The sequence below is a fragment of the Bombina bombina genome, chromosome 2, assembly GCF_027579735.1.
Source record: "Bombina bombina isolate aBomBom1 chromosome 2, aBomBom1.pri, whole genome shotgun sequence".
In the NCBI taxonomy this organism is placed as follows: Eukaryota; Metazoa; Chordata; class Amphibia; order Anura; family Bombinatoridae; genus Bombina; species Bombina bombina.
This window is the reverse complement of record NC_069500.1, coordinates 1,356,519,570-1,356,538,751: the sequence shown is the minus strand read 5'-3', so window position 1 is coordinate 1,356,538,751 and position 19,182 is coordinate 1,356,519,570. Positions and strand designations below refer to the sequence as shown.

At 35.5% G+C, this 19,182-nt stretch overlaps 1 protein-coding gene across 3 annotated transcripts in view; it reads right to left on the bottom strand.

The window, feature by feature from the left end:
• KDM3A (lysine demethylase 3A) overlaps window positions 1-17,814 on the bottom strand; it is a 32,018-nt gene extending 14,204 nt beyond the window's left edge. The window contains exons 1-19 of one of the 3 annotated variants that reach the window (XM_053704274.1): window positions 17,616-17,814; window positions 16,057-16,240; window positions 11,932-12,087; window positions 11,309-11,419; window positions 10,994-11,096; window positions 10,453-10,577; window positions 9,256-9,328; window positions 9,082-9,167; window positions 8,731-8,883; window positions 8,293-8,453; window positions 6,936-7,465; window positions 5,892-6,093; window positions 5,477-5,691; window positions 4,268-4,420; window positions 3,690-3,797; window positions 3,472-3,599; window positions 3,219-3,387; window positions 1,935-2,104; window positions 1,614-1,850 (exon numbers count right to left, since the gene is read on the bottom strand). In XM_053704274.1, coding sequence (XP_053560249.1) covers window positions 1,614-1,850; window positions 1,935-2,104; window positions 3,219-3,387; window positions 3,472-3,599; window positions 3,690-3,797; window positions 4,268-4,420; window positions 5,477-5,691; window positions 5,892-6,093; window positions 6,936-7,465; window positions 8,293-8,453; window positions 8,731-8,883; window positions 9,082-9,167; window positions 9,256-9,328; window positions 10,453-10,577; window positions 10,994-11,096; window positions 11,309-11,419; window positions 11,932-12,087; window positions 16,057-16,224 — 3,048 coding nt within the window. In that variant the 5' untranslated portion in view covers window positions 16,225-16,240; window positions 17,616-17,814. The remainder of the gene's footprint in view (window positions 1-1,613; window positions 1,851-1,934; window positions 2,105-3,218; window positions 3,388-3,471; window positions 3,600-3,689; window positions 3,798-4,267; window positions 4,421-5,476; window positions 5,692-5,891; window positions 6,094-6,935; window positions 7,466-8,292; window positions 8,454-8,730; window positions 8,884-9,081; window positions 9,168-9,255; window positions 9,329-10,452; window positions 10,578-10,993; window positions 11,097-11,308; window positions 11,420-11,931; window positions 12,088-16,056; window positions 16,241-17,615) is intronic. The other 2 variants (XM_053704275.1, XM_053704277.1) reach the window with 2 other exon arrangements.
• Between the last annotated feature and the right edge of the window lie 1,368 nt (window positions 17,815-19,182).

Sequence of the window (19,182 nt, the reverse complement as noted above, 5' to 3'; positions counted from 1 at the left end):
GCACAGAGGCAGCAGTGATTTCTAATATAAATATTTTTGAAACTGTATTATGGATTATAGTAACACTTTCACATAACCTTGGTAGCTCTCTTTTATTCATAGGACAAACTATTAATCAATTTTCTAAGACTAACATCTGACAAGACTGAGTGCTGTTGTGAGACCTTGCTGTACAAGTGTGATGCAGGTTTAACGGATGTAGGCTAAATAAAATGCACAGGCAAGGATAGAGGTGCTTTAGCACACGCAGCTAACACATGGAAAGAAAGGTTTGTTCAGTGAGGACAGTGGAAGCTAAGTCACTTCCCTTATAGGCAATAATCTACAAGTAACACTGGTTGGTCAATACACAGAAGCATCTAGTTTAGGTTACATTAGCTTCTGTATACGTCTTGCATACAACAAAAACCAGCTTCAGTGGAGTTGCTTTGGTACGACAGTCCCACAATCATCACTATATATAGCAATAAGTGTACATCATTGGGTGGTAGAAATGGTACATTAACCGGGATCACACAGTGGTAGTAACCTCCTTTACTTTGTATATCATCTGCTTAAGTATTGCAGTAGTGGTATCCTAAGGCAATCTCTGCAATGATTGCATGTGCCTTTAGGCCTTACAAGCTTTTTTGTTATGTATGCACCAGAGTTTTCACAACTTTTCAGGAACTCCCTGACAGACTTACGACAAACTGTCAGGTGCTGCAACTATTTAGTGAGCACAAACACAATCCGCCACTAAAAAGTTGTGGCCCAGGTATGTTCTGGTCACTAAAATGCATGCGCTACACCAGAAATTGCATCTACTAAAGGTCTACTAAAACTAGCCAATGGGAGTGCCAGATGCTAATCACATTCCCCAAGGAAGATAAGCAGAAGGAAAAGGATATAGTGGAAGATGTGAAAACTGAGATGTTCTACCTCTTAAAATGGGTAATAGCAAAGAAAAAAAAAAAAAAAAAAAAACTTGCAGTGACTCGCTGTCCTGCTAGTAATTGGGAAACTATATTAACATTTTCACATAAAAGGGACATAATACTCAAAAACTAAATCACTTGAAAGTGATGCAGCATATCTGTAAAAATCTGACAAGAAAAAAAATCACCTGAGCCTCTCTATGAAAAAAAAGGAAGATATTGTACCTCAAAATGTATTCAGCTCACCAGAGTAAGTGTAGGGTATACAGTTATACTTGAGCTGCAAGTTGGAAAAAAACATTTAAAAATATTTTTTTTTTTATAAAAAAAGTCAATCAGCATCACCAGTGCTGAGATAATGCTTTGCCTTTCACGAGATTTCAAAGAACTTAGTTAAACTGAAAAGGAAAATAACAGGACTGTGCATGCACATGACAGATGCACACTCCTTTACAAGTCATGGGACAAGTATCCTGACTGGCTGCTTAAAAAGTCAGAGGTAAAATATCTTCCCTTTTTACATAGAGATGTTTAGGTGATATTTTCTAATCAGATTTTTACAGCTATGCTGCATCACTTTCCATTTGCTTCAACATTTGGGTATCATGTCCCTTTAAGGAATAGACACAATGCACCGTACAATATGCTGCTAAGGAACACCAAGTACTAAAAAGTATGGGTTAGTATGTCATCTACCTGTCCTTGCTTCCAACATTCTCTGAACACATTCCAGTTGCTCTTGTTGGTAGGATCTTGTAGACAGAGCAGTCGGTTATCACACAGCCAGTAATGTGGTGTATTAAACCCCATAAGACTTGGCTGAATAGCGAGACCTTGTGGTTTTTTAGACTGATCAGTAACTGGTTTACTTTGTACCAAGGAAGCAAAGATGTCATCAAGTATTTTAGGAGTGCTCTTTGGACTGTTTTCCTGCTAAAATAAAAAATATTTCTGGGTGAGAAGCTGTGACATAGCACTGAAATCTGCACATAGAAAAAAAGCAACACATATTCGTACCTTAACACTGGAGTTATTGAGAAGATTCCTCAAAAAGCCAGACTTATTGCTGGTCATGGGTGTCAGAATAGAACTACTAAAAGCCTGAAGAGCAGAAACAGGCTTTCCAAAACTAGCAAAGGAAGGTAGTGGCATTGAATCCGGTTTAAGCATGGAAGTAAATATATTATCTGCGGAACATAAATATAATGCTATTTATAAACACAACTCACCCTGACATTAACAGAAACTAAGTTTCTAACATGAATATGAAACAGTTCTATAAAAAAAAGTTACAATAAAGTTATTTAAATTGGGTTTTAAATGAAAAGAATATATTTGTGCACAACCTATCCTTAAGTAAAAGGGCTCCCCCTTAGCTGTTGGTGTAGAGTGGCAAGTCCTGTAAATATTACAAGTATTTTACAGCAGGAATGTTTTCATTATTATTAAATAAACAAAAACAACTACACCTGGCCAATATCCTTATAGCTGGTTCCTGTGTTATAAGGACCAGTACATTTTGATATACTTAATAATCTTTATTTAAAACTTAGTATAGCTTGCTTTCCTGACTTATTATTAGATTATAATTCAGATTCTAAACAAACTAAAACTTAAAGTGATGGTAAACTTTTCAAGTTTTAAAAAATCAGGTCCAGAATCTAAGCATTTTTTTACAGGGATAATAAAGATGCACTGTAACTTACTTTTTAATCTAGCTGTGCCATTCTAATACCTCATGCTCTGGCCGTACACTTTAAAACTAATTTTTTTGTGAGCCATCAGTTTGAACAGTTCTCCAATCAGCACTCTAGCTAAAAAAAAAGTGCTGTACGGCTAGAGTTCAAACCGTTAGCTCACCGAAATAGGAGTTTTGAAGTGGGTGGTCAGAGTGCAGGGTATTAGAATGGTACAACTAAATTAAAACGTTACAGTGCATCTTCATTAGAAGTGATCAATTAAAGTCCCTGTAAAATATCCGATTTCCAAACGTGTAAAAATGCTTACCAACACTTAAATTGAAAGAAAAAAAAAAAAAAAAAAAAATCATCACCAACATTAAATGCACAAATATTTGCAGACTAATATAATTTAGTAGTTACAAAATAAATACCTCAAAGTAACATTGACAATCACTGTGAATAACCACAAATCCTTTAAATGTGACCTAATTGGGGCTATTAGAGCCACAGCCCTCTGTTGGTAACAAATATAAAAAATAATCTTAATAAAAAAAAAAAAAAAAAAGCTTTGTACACAGTATATCCCCACCCAGTGAAAACATATTGAAAGCAAGCATACCTTTATTTTCCTTGTTCACATTTGTGTTTGGCAGGTCTGTCAGCCAACTTAAAGGTCCAGAACCAGATGATAAAGGTGTTTTGCTGCTAAATGCTATTGGTTCCTGTGGAGTTAATGTGCTGGGTTGCAAAAGATTTCCATTAGCAGACTCGGCCCCACAAGGAGTGCTCTAATAAAAGAACAATTACTTGTTAAAAGCACTCAAACCCAGCGCCATCACAAGCCAATCTCAGAACACAAATAAAATGCATACCTGTTTCACTTCTTCCTTCACACAAGGTTTTGATAAAGGCTTTAAGTGCTTATTTGAACATGGACAATTTGATTTAATTCCCCACTTGCCTCTAACGGAGTGGACAACATCCCCAACATCATAAAGAGCTAGGGAAAAGAAAATATTTGTTATAAAACCTTATGAGGGTGTATTAAGGTTCTCTATTTGTGTATTTGTGGTTTATAAAGTCACGTTACCTTTGCCTGGAATAATCTGCGTAGGCATTAGATTTTCTGGTTCATGTAACTGGCCTTTAACACACTTCAGCCATGAGAAAGTTTCAAGCCCTTCCACACCTTGAAAGTATATAATAATAAAAAAAAAATATTTTATATATATATATATATATATATATATATATATATATATATATATATATATATATATATATATATATATATAATGCAATTCTTCAGAGGGAGAAATGTGCTAAAAGGCAAATAAATTACAATAATAAGTAAATGTTCATACAATGATTGAAACAATTTGGAAAACATTGCAGTACAGATCTTAACAGTTATAAAAATGATTACTGCAGAGTCGCAGACCAATATAAAAAAAAGAATTAAAAAAAAAAAAAAATCTTACACTACAGATGTACCTCAAAAACCATTGTTTTATACCTGCACATTTGTGTACAAATAGGTCTTTATATTTTGCATTAAATTCTCCTATAAAATTACCATGACTAGATATGAGGCAAGCAACACTACACAGTGCACCCAAAAGATTTTTAACTCTGACCACATTCCTAATTTAATGCATAGGTCCTTACCAGTACTTAAACTCTTCTTTTTCATCCGGTAGCAGTCAACACAGACGCCAAAGCCACACTTGGGACATACCCAGTGAAGGTTGAAAATTGTTGTGTCACAAACATCACACATTTCACGAACCCCTCTGACTGCCCTCTTCCAGCCTATGGGTTCTAAAAGACAACAAAAGAAAACCCAGAAACTTAAAAATGTATCTGAGGAAGGTTCCAAAAGTAGATTTACATAAAAATAAAACAATTAAATGCAAGATGCACCCTGAGAGGTTGCTTGTATTCAAGTTTAAAAAAGGGGCAGGAAGCACATTGTAAGACTTTTCTGCAGTCTTGCAATAAAATTAACACATTAAAAGAGACAGTCAACACCAAAAGTGTTATTGTATAAAAGATATAACGCCTTTTCTACCCATTCCCCAGCTTTGTACAACCAACATTAGTTTACATCAATATTATGTACTTTATAACATTTAAACCTTGAAATTTCTACCCTTTTCTAAGCCACTAAAGACAGCCTCTTAGCACATGATTTTTTTTATTTGCCTTTCACAACAGGATACTACTAGTTCATGTGGGCCATATAGATAACATTGTGCATGACACTGCACTAATTAGCTAAAAAGCAAGTCAATAGATAAATAGCCATGTGATCAGGGGCTGTCAAGAGGCTTAGAAACTTGGTTATCACAGAGTTTAAAAGTATATTAATATAACTATGTTGGCTGTGCAAAACAGGGGAATAAAGGGGATTATCTATCTTTTTAAACAACAACTTTGGAGTAAACTGTCCCTTAAAGGGCCCAAATTCCCTCATCAGTACTTTAAGTGCTCTCAAAATATTTTATCAAGGCTATTTAAGGGAATGATGATCAAAAACTCACAGGAAAGGAGAGAAATCATTCAATTTGTTTTAAATCTTATAGTGTAATGTAGAAGTCACTTCTTCAAACAGAACCCTGCATCTCTCAATGTAAAATTTGCAAGCCCTTGCTATACTTAGATCATCTCGCCTGAGCAAAGAACTTCAATAGATATATTTTTTTTATTAACTCCTATTACCCTTAACACTAAGATGTTCTCACCTGCTAATATTTTTATCTCAACATAATTCATAATGTATTACACTTCTGAAGGCCAAAACTTAATTCTATGTAAAATATTAAACTCTATAATATTGGCAATAACACACACACAACACATCATGTCAGATCTTACTTTGAGTGTCTACTGATGCCATGACTTCCTTTTCAGACATTACTAGCGTGCAGAAGTGGTCCCCAATGTTAGCCAGGATATATTTTGCGGTGTCCAGATCGAGGCCCACAACATTACTCATTACTGGTAGCCATAAGCTTATTGCTCCTGCATCATACTTGTTAGGCGTTAAGAAGCCACCTTCCTTAAGCAATCCATGTTTGTTGAAATGTAACCTTGAAAAAGAAAAATCAATAAATAAAAATCTGATTTTGACCGACTATAAACAAGCATGAAAACACTAAGTTCAGCTTTGATAAACCAAGTTTTAAAATAGTAACTTATCCTTCATTCAGCCCTGATTATCTATAAAGCGCACACACAAGAATACAGACCCTTTTAGAACTTGCAAAAGAAACTATAAAAAAAAACGCACCTCCTAAAGTGGAAGAACCTGCAGAAGACGGCAGAATCTCTCTGTTCCTTGCTTCTCCCAAAACGGTCCAGACGGCATTCTCTGCACTTATGAAGATGAGGAGCAATGTGATTACAGGAGCCGTCCTGCACAAAGATCTCTCCACTCTGCTGTAACCTTTTCAGCTTTTGTGCATCTGACAAGACAGACCTAGGATACGTAACTGGGGAAACAAGATATCCCAGGATTAGAGGCTTCTATACACGATCAATATTGTACTGCATAGGTTTATGTTTACTTGTGAGGTTTTGAAACATTAGTGCTCTAGTAAGCCTCAAGGTTAACAACAATTTGGGAACAAACAAAATTATCTAACATTAAAGCTATAGAAAGAGGAAGTGCATGTATGTTTTCCCCTTCCCATGTCCCTTTCAGCATTTGTTATTTTAGAAGGAGCATGACTGAGCTTGTGCACATATAGAACATTGCTGAGTGAGTGCCTCACATTTCAACTTAAAATTACACAAGCAAATTTAGCCTCCAATCAGCAAGCACTATCCAGGGTGCTGAACCTAAAATGGTCTGGCTCCTAAGCTTTCATTCCTGCTTTTTTTTTTTTTTTTTTTTTAAAAACCCCAAGTGAATGAAGAAAAATGAACAGGAGCAAATTAGAAAGTTGCTTAAAATTCCATGATCCGAATCATGGAAAAAAAAAAAAAAAAAAAAAAAAAGTGGGTTTAGTATCCCTTTAAATTACAGGAAAAGGGGGGCAAAATAAACTAAGTATATTGTATATTTTTACTATGCAAAATTAAAACTTAATACAATAACATATTTACTGTCCCTTAAAACATCAAGTTTGTGGATTGCTGGAGGGGAACTATTTCTATCACAAAGTTGGTTCATGACCAATCAGGTAGATCCCAGAAACAGGTTCAGCTATAGAATTAAAACACATGTAGAAAAAAAAAAAAAAAAAAAAAAAAAAAAGAGAATATATATATATATATATATATATATATATATATATATCTATATCTATCTAATATATATGTTTGTACTTACCAGCATCATTTTTACTGGGGCCCCTAGAAGATGCGTTTACAGAGCGTGGCCTTCCACGGGTTTCCTTTTTGACAACAGCTGGAGGCGCCACTAATGGCGATTCCTTTGGGGGCATTGATGCACTGCAGACTTTGGAATCTTGCGCAGGCTGTTGCCAAGTCATGTTGCAAACCTCGCTTGTTACAGGTTTTGGAGAGTCTGTCACAGGTTTTGGAGAGTCTGTGACAGCAAGAGTTTTTCTCTCTGGAAAAGTCTCCACAGAAAATTCAAAACCTTTAGGAAACACTGTGGATGGTTTTGTAAACGCCTGAAAAAGATTTTCTGATTTGACGCCATTTTCACTATTTGTTTGGCTTGACCAGGAAGGAAAACTGGCTGACGCAGAGGAAAAAGGATTTCCTGCAAGGCCGAAACCCAAACTCCTTTTATCACCATAAGACATTGCAGCACTAAGGAACAAGTTTGTCTCTTCTTTTATTTCACTGTTAAATATGGATGTTGTTTCTCGAGGTAAATTTTGATCGCTTTTTCTAAAAAATAATAAGATTAAGAGTCAGATAATTTATTTATTTTTTACTTATCTATATATTAAATAAAAATAAATCAAATTGACTTCTCTTTCTTGGTTTCCTTTGTTGAAAAGCATATAGGTAGGCACAGAAGTGTGCACGTGTCTGGAGCCCTATATGGCAGCAGTTTTGCAAGAATGCTTTTAACAATGTTATACATTCACAACAGCACACACACTGCTGCATTTAGTTTTCCGGGCATGTGCACACTACTTCAACAAAAAAAAAACCATAAAAGAAGCACATTTCATAATACAAAATGAAAACTAACCACCAATAAAAAGCATGCTCCAGGGAACACAGCTGCAAAATAAATCTCTTACTAGATTGGGAACATACAATATGGATGTTCCAACAAAGGCCTTTTGCTTTTAAAGGAAACTTTAAGACTCAGAAATTATCTACCCTCAAAAATGGCGCTTCTTCCCAAGAGAATGGCGCACGTATACAACTTATCTATCCCTGCATGGTGACCATTACCTTATTGTATTTCAAGTTAAAGATGCAAAACACACCTCAGAGTGATAGGAATTACTATTAAAACTGAAAAATCTTGGGCTCCTAAATGAGTACAATTAGAAGGACCACTAAATACACTAAAACTGCATAACCAACAACAGCAAAATATAAAAAACTAATGACTTTCAATTGCAAAATAAGACTTTTGTAAGTTACTTACATTTACCTCAGCCCAGTATCATGTGCCAGCCATCAGCCAATCACAGAATGGCATGCTCAGTTTAATTAAAGTTTAATGTTGGCTATAGAGTCCTATTAACAGTTCTTACCCATGAGGAGTAGCTGCACCAAACGTTGGAGGTGAATTAGCTTGTGGAGGAGTAGCAAGAGATGCAAAGCTTTGACTGGCAGGAGTCATGGCAGCACAGCCGAGTAATGCTTCTCCAAACCCAACTGGAACAGACTGTTTAGAGAAAAGGCCAGGTGCCACCTAGACAAAAAAACATCAATATAAAACCTGAACGAGAAGCAACCAACACTTATGCAAGATTCCTGCATTCGATAAATCGGGTTGAAAGTTAGACATTGTTTTGTAAAGCTGGAAAAATGACTTTCTGCAAGGAGTTGAAGAAAAGCAAGGTTTTTAAATTGTCCAACGTGATGCACAATATTTAAAAGAATTGATCAATCCGTATATGTATGCAAACATCTGAGTTCATATGGGGCAGATAGAGAAATTAAATATTAACAATATCATTTACACTAACCATTTGTTGGCTGGCGTTTTCTGCTGGCTTTTTCACAAAACTGAATGCAGAGCTCCCTGGGGATTTGGGGCTATCAACCACAACTAACGTTTTTCCATCATCTCTGGAATAGGTAAGGAAACTTGTTTTCTGATTGGAATCTTTTCCAGGTACCTAAAGTTGGGAGAAAAAAAAAAAAAAAATAACACACGACATGTAATAGAACATAATTTAACAAACAGATGCCCACTGTACTTAAACATTTTTCAGGAAGTTATAAATAAAATGTGTAATTTTACGTAAGTATGCGTGTGAGCACATAATCATAGCAGATTTTGTACATCACATATGCATTTTAATTAATTAACTTACCTGTTCTGTGCGGCTTTGCTTCGCTTCAGTTTTGTCTCCCGAGTCCTGCAACACTCTTTTTGGTGCTCGAGATTTTCTGGATTTTCCTGAAGTAAATTACATTTAATAAGTTTTCTGCTTGACAAAAAAAAAAAAAACCCGAACATGCGCAATCATAAATTCAGCTAAGCTTACCGTTCTTGTCACTGCTGTTCTGCACAAGTTCTACATTTATCAATGCAGGATCAATGTTTTTCAAAGCTGGAACCTTCATGAAAAATAAGTTGTATATATAAATATTAACAACAAAATATATATAGAATATCAAAGTGCAGCAATTGCATAGCCTTAAAAGGGACACTGAACCCAAATTTTTTCTTTCGTTAATCAGACAGAGCATTACATTTTAAGCAACTTTCTAATTTAATCCTATAATCAAATTATATTCATTCTCTTGGTATCTTTATTTGAAATGCAAGAATGTAAGTTTAGATGCCGGCCCATTTTTGGTGAACAACCTGGGTTGTTCATGCTGATTGGTGGATAAATTCATCCACCAATAAAAAAAGTGCTCTCCAGGGCCCTATTTTTCAAATAAAGATAGCAAAATAATGAAGAAAATTTGATAATAGTAAATTAGAAAGTTGCTTAAAATTGCATGCTCCATCTGAATCACAAAAGAAAAAAATTTGGGTTCCGTGTCCCTTTATAAAATGTATTTATTTCTAAACCCTTAGTCTTGTTCCCAACTATATTTCTTCACTTATCTCCAAAATATCAACTGGCCTGCCTTCTTCGATCATTCCTGACCCATGTCTCTCCACTATTATTTCTACATCCCTCTCTCGCCTCTAAAACTTTTTACTCAATGCTCCTGCCCTCTGAACCCTCGAACATACACCATCAGACGGTCTTCAACCTTATATAGCTTCAGGCGCTCTATGAAAACAACTATTCAGAAAGGCTTACCAGCTCTCCTCTAACGGTTTTTCACCCTAACCAAAACACATCTTCAACTGCCTTGACTCGCAGATGCAACTACAAATGACCCTAAACCTAATGTCTCTACACCCTTAACCTGTAGGTTAAGCTCTTTTGAGCAGGAACCTACTCCTCCTTTACTAGTTTTGTTTAGTCTGCTATGTATTCGTATCTTACCACAAATCTTTGTCATTGTATAGCAAACCTTTGTACCTAGCACTAAAGAATTTCGCAACACTACACAAATGAAAACTAAAACTGACACTGCAGTATTATAGCTCACTTGCTAACAGCAATATCACAAGTTCAAGCCTCCACAGACCTGACAAGAAAAACTGAGTTTATTCAGTACTTCAGATTCTGCTACCCACATGACAACAAGCTCATGACAAAAGCTTATACATGACTCACCTGGTCACACTTAACTTCCAGAGTTCTCGTCTGAGTATTTGTGTTTACTATAGATGCAGTGAACCACTGAGCTGAGGGGTCCATGCTATAAACTCTTATTGATCTTCCAATTAAACTTGTTGCCCCTTAAAGAAAGGATGAAAAAAAAAAAAAAAAAAAAAAAAGTTAATAGAAGTATAAACACCATTAAAGTATCTTGTATTTTACACACACGAGTGGGAAAACAAAATAAACACAGAACAATTAAAGAGAACGTAAATCAATAAAGTGTTTTGATGTGTTACAGTATTTTATTATTCACTACCGTTAGCAGAGAACTGGGCGTTTAACACCAAAATTGCACAGCAGCAATGCATTACTAGTCTGGCGATAACACACCTAGTGACTGAGCATGTCTGAACCTATGACTGGGCCAGCTCTGCAAAGGGATCTTCATAAAAATACACAACTGTCTTAGCAAATAGAGAATTTATGGTTTTGATTGACTTTTTTATACTGTAAGAGAATTCTCTCATTGACTTCCGTAAAGTAACTTACATACCTTGTAATATACGATTTTCATCTAGATTTCTTCTGAGCAATTCTTGAAATTCTCTATTTAAATTTTGGTTCTGTGTCAAGAATTCCTTCAAGCATTCGCGATCCTGAAAATACAAAATAGTAAGTCTGGTATACATTCAACAAGTACGTTTAGATCCAAACACCAGTACTGTAATCAAAAGAATTCTAAGCAAATAAGGATAGACTGAATGAAAGAGAGAAGATCAACAAGATTAAAATAAATCTAATATTAAATTTACAACCTTTAAACAAATCCCATAAAACAAAAAATTGGAGTAAAAGACTAAAAGATTACCCGTGCAGGTTTCACCAATTCATTAGATAGAAATACTTTGTTTTTATCTCCAAGAAACTGTACGCAAGCCACTGATTCCACCAAAGCTTTGCCCACAAAGCATTTATAATTCTGTGGAAAAGAACATATAAAAGTTAGGTACAAGAAGTCCCCTACAGGTCAGAAAAAAACAAAACAAAAACACAAGTTCAACATCAAAGAACTAAAGCATTGAGCTTTTGTTTAACTGAGAAAAAAAAAAAGTTTATTTTAAGATTTTTACATTTAAAATGACTCATTGACTCATCACTGGCTAACAGGGCCAACTCCCAATAATAAAATACAAAACATAGAATATATATTAATATATAAATAAACATATATGCACACACACGCACAATTTTTCCATGCCAACTTTTAGAAAATCCGACTGTCACAAAGAAGAGAAATATCTGCAAATCAAAGCCATAGTAAGAGCATCTGGAAGTGTGCAAACAGAGCAGATTCCTTTATTGTTGTATAAACATAACCAGTCACACAGAATGTCAATCGTAAACTGCTAAAATGTATACTAAGTACTTTTTAAATATTTAAAAGCACTACATTTCTCTGTACATAACCGGCATAAAAAAAAAAGTGCTCACCAAAGCGGGCCACTGAACTGTGACATCAGGATTACTTGGAGACTGCCGATCAACAAAAACTAAACTTTGTTCCAACAGAAAAACCTGAACTTTAGTGTTGTACAAGTCTATCCATGATCTCTCCTCCCAAGACTCGACATCAAACTCAACACAAATCTGCAAATAGAAGAAGGACACTTATTACAATTCCGTATAAAAAGAAAAAACTATTTTTATTACTTTTACTAAAAATGAGCCACAAGTTAAAAAAAAAAAAAAAAAGAAGGTCCATGATTTTATCCCTACAATATTATAAAAAAAATAATTAAAACAAAAACACCAACAACATGCAGGTCTTACTTTATGATGTGCATCTTTAGTTTTACTAGCAATGCATCATTATCAAAATGTATAAAAGTAATTTGCACAAAACCTTCCCCCATCCCACACTGTCTAGTGAAGCGCACAGCTGCCAGGCTAATCTTAGGCAACGTGTTTTCTTTTCAGCAATCACAAAGCCTGTCTGTCCCATTTATAGTATTCAATTTGCACTGAAGGAATTTCTCCCTACTCCTCCTTGTAACAGAGGCTAGAGATAAGAGCTCAAGTTGAAACCAAACAGGAAGCCACTCATACAAATGGTAGTTGTGCACAATGTTTTTATCGTCATTTGTATTATCTTCTAGGTAATCAAAGTGATCATAAAAGACAAATGTCAGTGTGAACCGTTTTCTTTTTTCTACAATATATCAGATTCAAAATTTCAGTTCATACAAATGAGTAGCGTATATTTATTATCAGATAGGCAAGGTTGCTGTGCATGGTCAGCAAGTCACACATTGTGCAGAAATAAGACCCTTCCCACTTCCCCTTGTTTCACCCAATAGAAGCAGAGCTCAAAATGAAAGGGAATCAATGTATCGCTGGCAGCACTTGAGGGAGGAGCTAATGGACAGAGGAACACAACAAAGTATATAAGAAACCTATCTACCTATTCTGTGCATATATCTGAAGTTTTAAATAGAATACCATTGGTTTAAAGGGAATAGTATTATTCTAGAGAATCTATCATTTAAAAAGGATTGGTGCGTGCATTTGACCTTGGCATAATGAGTATAAAAGCTCTGCAATACTTTGTTCCAAGAATGATTCCAATGGTATGCAAGAGCCCATCTTAGAAATCATGTTGCAAAGAAATAACAATTGATATCTTAAATGTTATCCCCCAAAAGTAACTGAAGTAAAGTGCAACAGGCAATATGAACAATTATTTAGCCATTCTCAAAAACACTACAAATGAACAAAAAGTTCCAGCTTTATGTTTTTTTTTTTTATAGAATGTACCTTTATTCTGGCTTCATTTAATTAGGGTCTCAAAGAACAAACAAGAAGCCTTCCATAGGCTGCTAGTCTTGTCTGTCTGAATAAATGTGTAATCAGATAGATATAACAGCCAATGAAAGGCGTCTGAAAGCCAATGAAACGTCTTGTCTGTTCTTTGGGACCCTAATTAAATGAAGTTGAAATAAAAAGGTCTGTTTAAAAAAACATAACCTGGAACTTTATTTTCAAGAGTTTGTTGGGGTGTGGCAGCTCCACTGTTCAGTGCCTTGTTTGGGAGTGCTGACTTTGATCAATAAATATTGGATAGACAGAATAACTTACAATAGGCTAGACATGAAGCTATTCTTCCTAACATTGTAGTTGTGGCTCCGACCTCTAAAAATTCTTCTTTATATACCCTGTACAGATTATTTAAAATAAAAAACACACACAAAACAAGCCTAACAGCGGACTCAAAAATATTGTTGTGAAGAAAAAAAGAAAGGATTACCAATCATAACCCTAATGACTAAGTGAAGGTACTATCAATCAAATGACATTGTCTAATTTTATTCGTAAAGGGGATCACATAACTAGCTATGCCAGGATCCGTGCACTTTGCAGAGGTTAAACGTGTCACTAGTGATAAAATTACCTGTTATCACTGTTATAATGGCCATAAAGGAGTAGTGCCACCATTTTTGGAGTGAACAAAAATGTAGTAGCAAAAAAAAAAAAAAAGTTAAAGAATGCAGGGAAGGATTTTATAGGCAAAGCCAAGAACACACATAAAAACTGGCGCCAATGAAGTGTCCAGCCATATAGTGTAATAACTCAAAATGTATTTCCGATATACATGATATGTAGTGATAAACAAATAAAAATATCCTGTTAGACATATCACTCGATATAACTTCAAGGAGATTAGAAAAACAGAAGTATCATTTAAAACCTAAGCAGGTTACTGGAGGTCTGACACTAAAATGTTGTCAAATGTAATTGTCTGAAAGGCTTGCGACACAAATGCCCCCAAGTAACAAAATAGGAAGATTTAATACCCAAGGCTAAAAGAGGAAAAGAGCACTCAAGTTGAAATGAAAAGTGGAGAAAAAAAAAAAAAAAGGGACTAGTTTATTTAAAATATAATTCCACATAAAATGTTTAGCAATATGCAGGTAAGTAAATGCATCCTGTTTTTAGATCAGTGCAGGAGCTCATTTAAAGCTATCCCTACCAGGCCACAAAAGATGAGATGAACATACTTAAAGGGGACATGAAACCCAATTTTTTTCTTTTGTAATTTTCTTTCCAACTTACTTCTATTATCCAATTGTATTTGTTCTTTTTGTATCCTTTTCTTAAAGTCATACCCAGGTAGGCTCAGGAATTGGGAGGTATCTGATAATTGTGTATCTGCTGCACATAATTGCCTGTTTTCATTGGCTTACTGATGTGTGTAGCTGCTCCCTCAAAGAATACCAGGAGAATGAAGCAAAATTGAAAAAACTAAAATTGAAAAGTTATTTAAAAATGTATGCTCTATCTGAATCATAATAGAAAATGTGGGAATTCATGTCCCTTTTATGGAATGAGTTTTTTTTTTTAAAAAAAAAACATGCTAGGATTTACCATCACTAAAAATAAACAGTAGTTTAATTCATCACTTACTAAAAAAGGTGCTAAACTCCGGCCACCCATGGAACATGACTCTCTACCAATAAGGTGATGTTTCCACCGCTCAACCAAACCAATAGCCGTGCTAGGATGTCAGTTGACACGCACTGCTATTGGTTTAGAGGTGGAAATGTCACCTCATTGAAGAAGTGCATTGTGCCGTGGGCGGCTGGAGCCGCTGACTTTAGCAAGCTGCCGGGGCACAGAAAGAGTGAGTTAAGCACCCTTTTTTCTGTAAGTCATGAATTAAACTACTGTTTATTTTTATTGATGGTAAATCCTAGCATATTTTATACACTTGGATTTACCATCACTTTAACTTGCTGGGTGACAAAGGGGACGAGTTACGATTGGCTACAGGTGAATTTTTAATTTCACATAGAAAAAGAATATGTGTTGCAGACGAAATAAACAGCGGAATGTATAAGAAAATGAAAGGGCGATTTATATATTTTAGCATCTACAATCATCTTGATTAATGAAAGTGCCCATCATTTACTTTTTTTATTACAAATATTGTTGCGAGTAGAGCTTAAGTTTACAATCACAAAAAAAAAAAAAAGGGACAGCTTCCATTTGAATGGAAATCTAAGCAAGATCGTTATCAAACTGACCCGTAATGACAACTGAAATCAAGCACTCTTCTTAGCTTACTTTTTAAAGGGACGGTGTACTGTAAAATTGGTTTCTACCAATCACTTGTTATACCAGCTGCAGATTATAAAATCTATGGCAAATTGCTCCTTTATGTATATGTTTGTATATGAAATAGCTGCTTCTGCTACATGATGCCACAACCCAAAACAATGCCCTGATCTTATACAGAGAGAATACCTCATCATCTTATCAGTCTAATGAATTACTTCTTTTTTAATGTTTACACAAAGGCCAATACTTTTCCATGGTTCTCCAACATTTTAGTACTTCTCTGACACAGCCCCCACCTTGAGCATTATTTTATCAGAAATGGTCAGTATAGCTTGGGTGAAAGAGCTAATTGTAAACAATTGAATACACTTCAGTAGGTGGATAATTCAATAGATAATTGGGAACACATTAAAGGGTAGAAAATATTAGTGTACTCTTTCCCTTTAATTTGAGATTTTCACATCAAAAAATATACCGATGTGGGCAATTATGGGAACATACCTTCAAGTCAGAGCTGGTAATATCTTTATGGGAAGCAGCCCTAATGATGCCACTTTTCCACGGCCACTCTGACACATGACCCGCTTCAAGATGTAAATCAGTCCCAAACAAAGCGAGAAACTTCTGGCCAACCAGTTTGTGCAGACTTTCAGAGTGCGTTAGCACCATTTTCACTGGCTGCTAACTGTAAAGAAAACGGATAGACTTGGCTCAACTAAAACACGAGTTGTGCTAAACAACTTTTGATTTTTAAAAAGGGACACTCTAGCTAAAATAAAACCTGTGTACTCGTCATGCAGCCCCAGATGAGGACATGGAGATATACACATTTGATCAACCAACCATATCATCATAAGGAGCGGACATTTGATCAACCAACCATATCATCATAAAAGGAGCGGCAAGGGAGCACAGCAGGTGTGACGTTCACTATTTCACATAAAGGGTTACACAGTGAAAGACGACAAAAATAAACTGCTCTCATTTTTTCTTTTTTTGGCTAAAATGTCCCATCACTAAAATAAAAGCAGGCTTAGAATAAAAGATGTTATAGAACGGAAACTACACATTTCCAATATGCATATTTCAAAAAGGTATGTTTACAACATACAGATATTGAACAAACATTATCTGTTCCCAATATACATATGAAACGAATGCTGGCTGCAAGTCCATCAAAACTCTGGATGCCAATTGGCTACACACATGTAAACAATGTCAGATGGAGGGGGCGTGGACAACTGGTGGTGCAGGATCCTGAAGCCACAGTTTACACCATATCTTTATATTTAAAAAAAAAATGACTTGGGAAAACTCCAAATCCTCAACAAGAGAATATATATATATTTTTTTTATATAAAACATTTTCTGTTGCTAATGCTTTTTGGTTCCGCCCACTCGGGACTGATAGTTTAATACCTTAACTGTCACTTGCTTTACATTTAAGCCCATTAAAGTCAATATACGCTCTTTTCAATTGGTAACTGTCATGTGACAATACAATGTCCTCACATTAACACCACAAAACTTCTACAACGTAATTAAACAATAACACATTATTCAGGTAGAGGTTTTTTTTTTTTTTTTTTACAACCACCCAACCTTAGTAGAAACGATCACATAGTATAAGAGTACACAATACAATTACATGTATGTATGTATGTATGTACAAACACACGACATATACAGGATATATATATATTATATATACACACACATATATAACATTAATGGGCCACTACACTAAAAAGCTGCATGTATTGATCAATGAGACAATAGCACTTCTCTCTACTAAATAGCTGAGGGTCTGACCCAGCAAGCTATAGTCCAGCATGACCCTATAGGACAGCAGTCAAGAAATATCACACTTATTTTAACATAATTATAATAAACATAGTCATACAGAAGTGAAGTTGATACTGTGCATACAGCTCTCACATACACACAAGTACAGATAAATGAATGACTGGAAACACAACTAGACATTGTCACTGGCACCAATGTCACTTGTACACACTGTCACGATGAAGTCACCCCATACCTTACGGTACCGTACTCACCAATCACTTGTTTATCCCAGGCTGCTTGAAAACATCTGCAAAGTACCCAGAGAAGCTGTGCAATCCGTGACACTGTATGCAAAGTCGTTAACTGTTTCTGTATAATAAACGGTTCAATTCGGTTTGCTCTTTTGTGATCTCTCGATGAACGAACAGCTGCTCTGCCTCAGTTTACAACACTACTATGCAGAATGGGTGGACAAACATTGCACGCGCACCAACAAAGCCACGCCTTCCATCTTCCTATTGGTTTAGAGAGGACAGAAGGTGGGGCGTAGTATATAGGCCTGCCGTGTAATTAGCTGAGAAAGCTGTCAGTTAAGATAGTTGTTGCCTAGTAAAATAAGACCGCCCAACGCTCACGCCTCCCACTTGGTTCACCCCCTTCACTGGGGATTCCGGTGCAGATTTGTTTACTCATCCATGTATGTATCCTGCCACAGTTAACCATTGGTCTGCACGTACTATTCAGAAAATAGTTCCTCATCTGACCTAAACTTCGCTATATTCACCATCTGGTATACTGGCTTTAAAATATTACGCAGTGCTGTTTGTATGACTTATATGACACTTACGTTTTTAAAGAACACGAATAACAGTATATATTTTCGTAGGCAATGCGACAGAAAGTAATATAGTACCGGCTCGCGTAGTAAGCAGCGCGTGTTATGCGGTTCAGTATACGTGCAGCTTTAAGCGTCCGCAGCAGGCAAAACCTCAAGTACAGGGGGTGGGGCAGGAAGGCAGCTGTTAGTGGGAAAGCGGCCATTACTTATGTCAACTTCAGAACGAGGCTGAAGTTGGGTTAGTTTGGTTGCCATTTTGGTTTCTGTTCAATCGAAGTGCAAAGACAACTGTCGATTATTAACCACTTTGTTGTATTAATTGATGCGGCCTTGAACAGAACCCATTGAATTCGCCCAACAGACTGTAAAAGCCATGAACCTGAGTGGTATTTAATGGCGTTGCGTTGTTAGACAGAGGATAGACTTGGCGGCCATTTTGTTGAGTTGACTTGTAATAGTTGTCACGTTGACCAAAGCCAGCCATTTTGAACTATTTAGATGGTTGTGTGATGTTATTTGTATAGAGTTTTTTTCTATAATTTTTAAGGTTTTTATGGCATTTTTTTAAAAAATATTTATCAATACATTTTATACTAATTTTATAATAGTCATGTTTTGAAATGTATTTTTTTCACTGGTGAACTATTAATTGGAATGTATATTAAGTTATCTGATTGCTAATTAATGGTAAGGTACTTACTATTTTTGGATGCGCAAGCGTTGTATGGGAGTTTTTTGTTTGTATCAAACTATTGTGTTATGGTTTTAATGTACATGCTTCTAATTGTTGACGTTGCCTTTAAAATTGTTGTTTTTGTGTTTATGTATTTAACAATTTTATATATTTAACAATTTACATATTGTGTAAAGAAGGTAATGCAAATGTCTTGTATTTTAGATGCTCAATATGCGCAGGAAACTCTTTAGCTAATATATAACAATTTTATAGTATTTGTAAAGTTAAATATATTGGCTCAACCATAGAATCACTCTTTAATGAA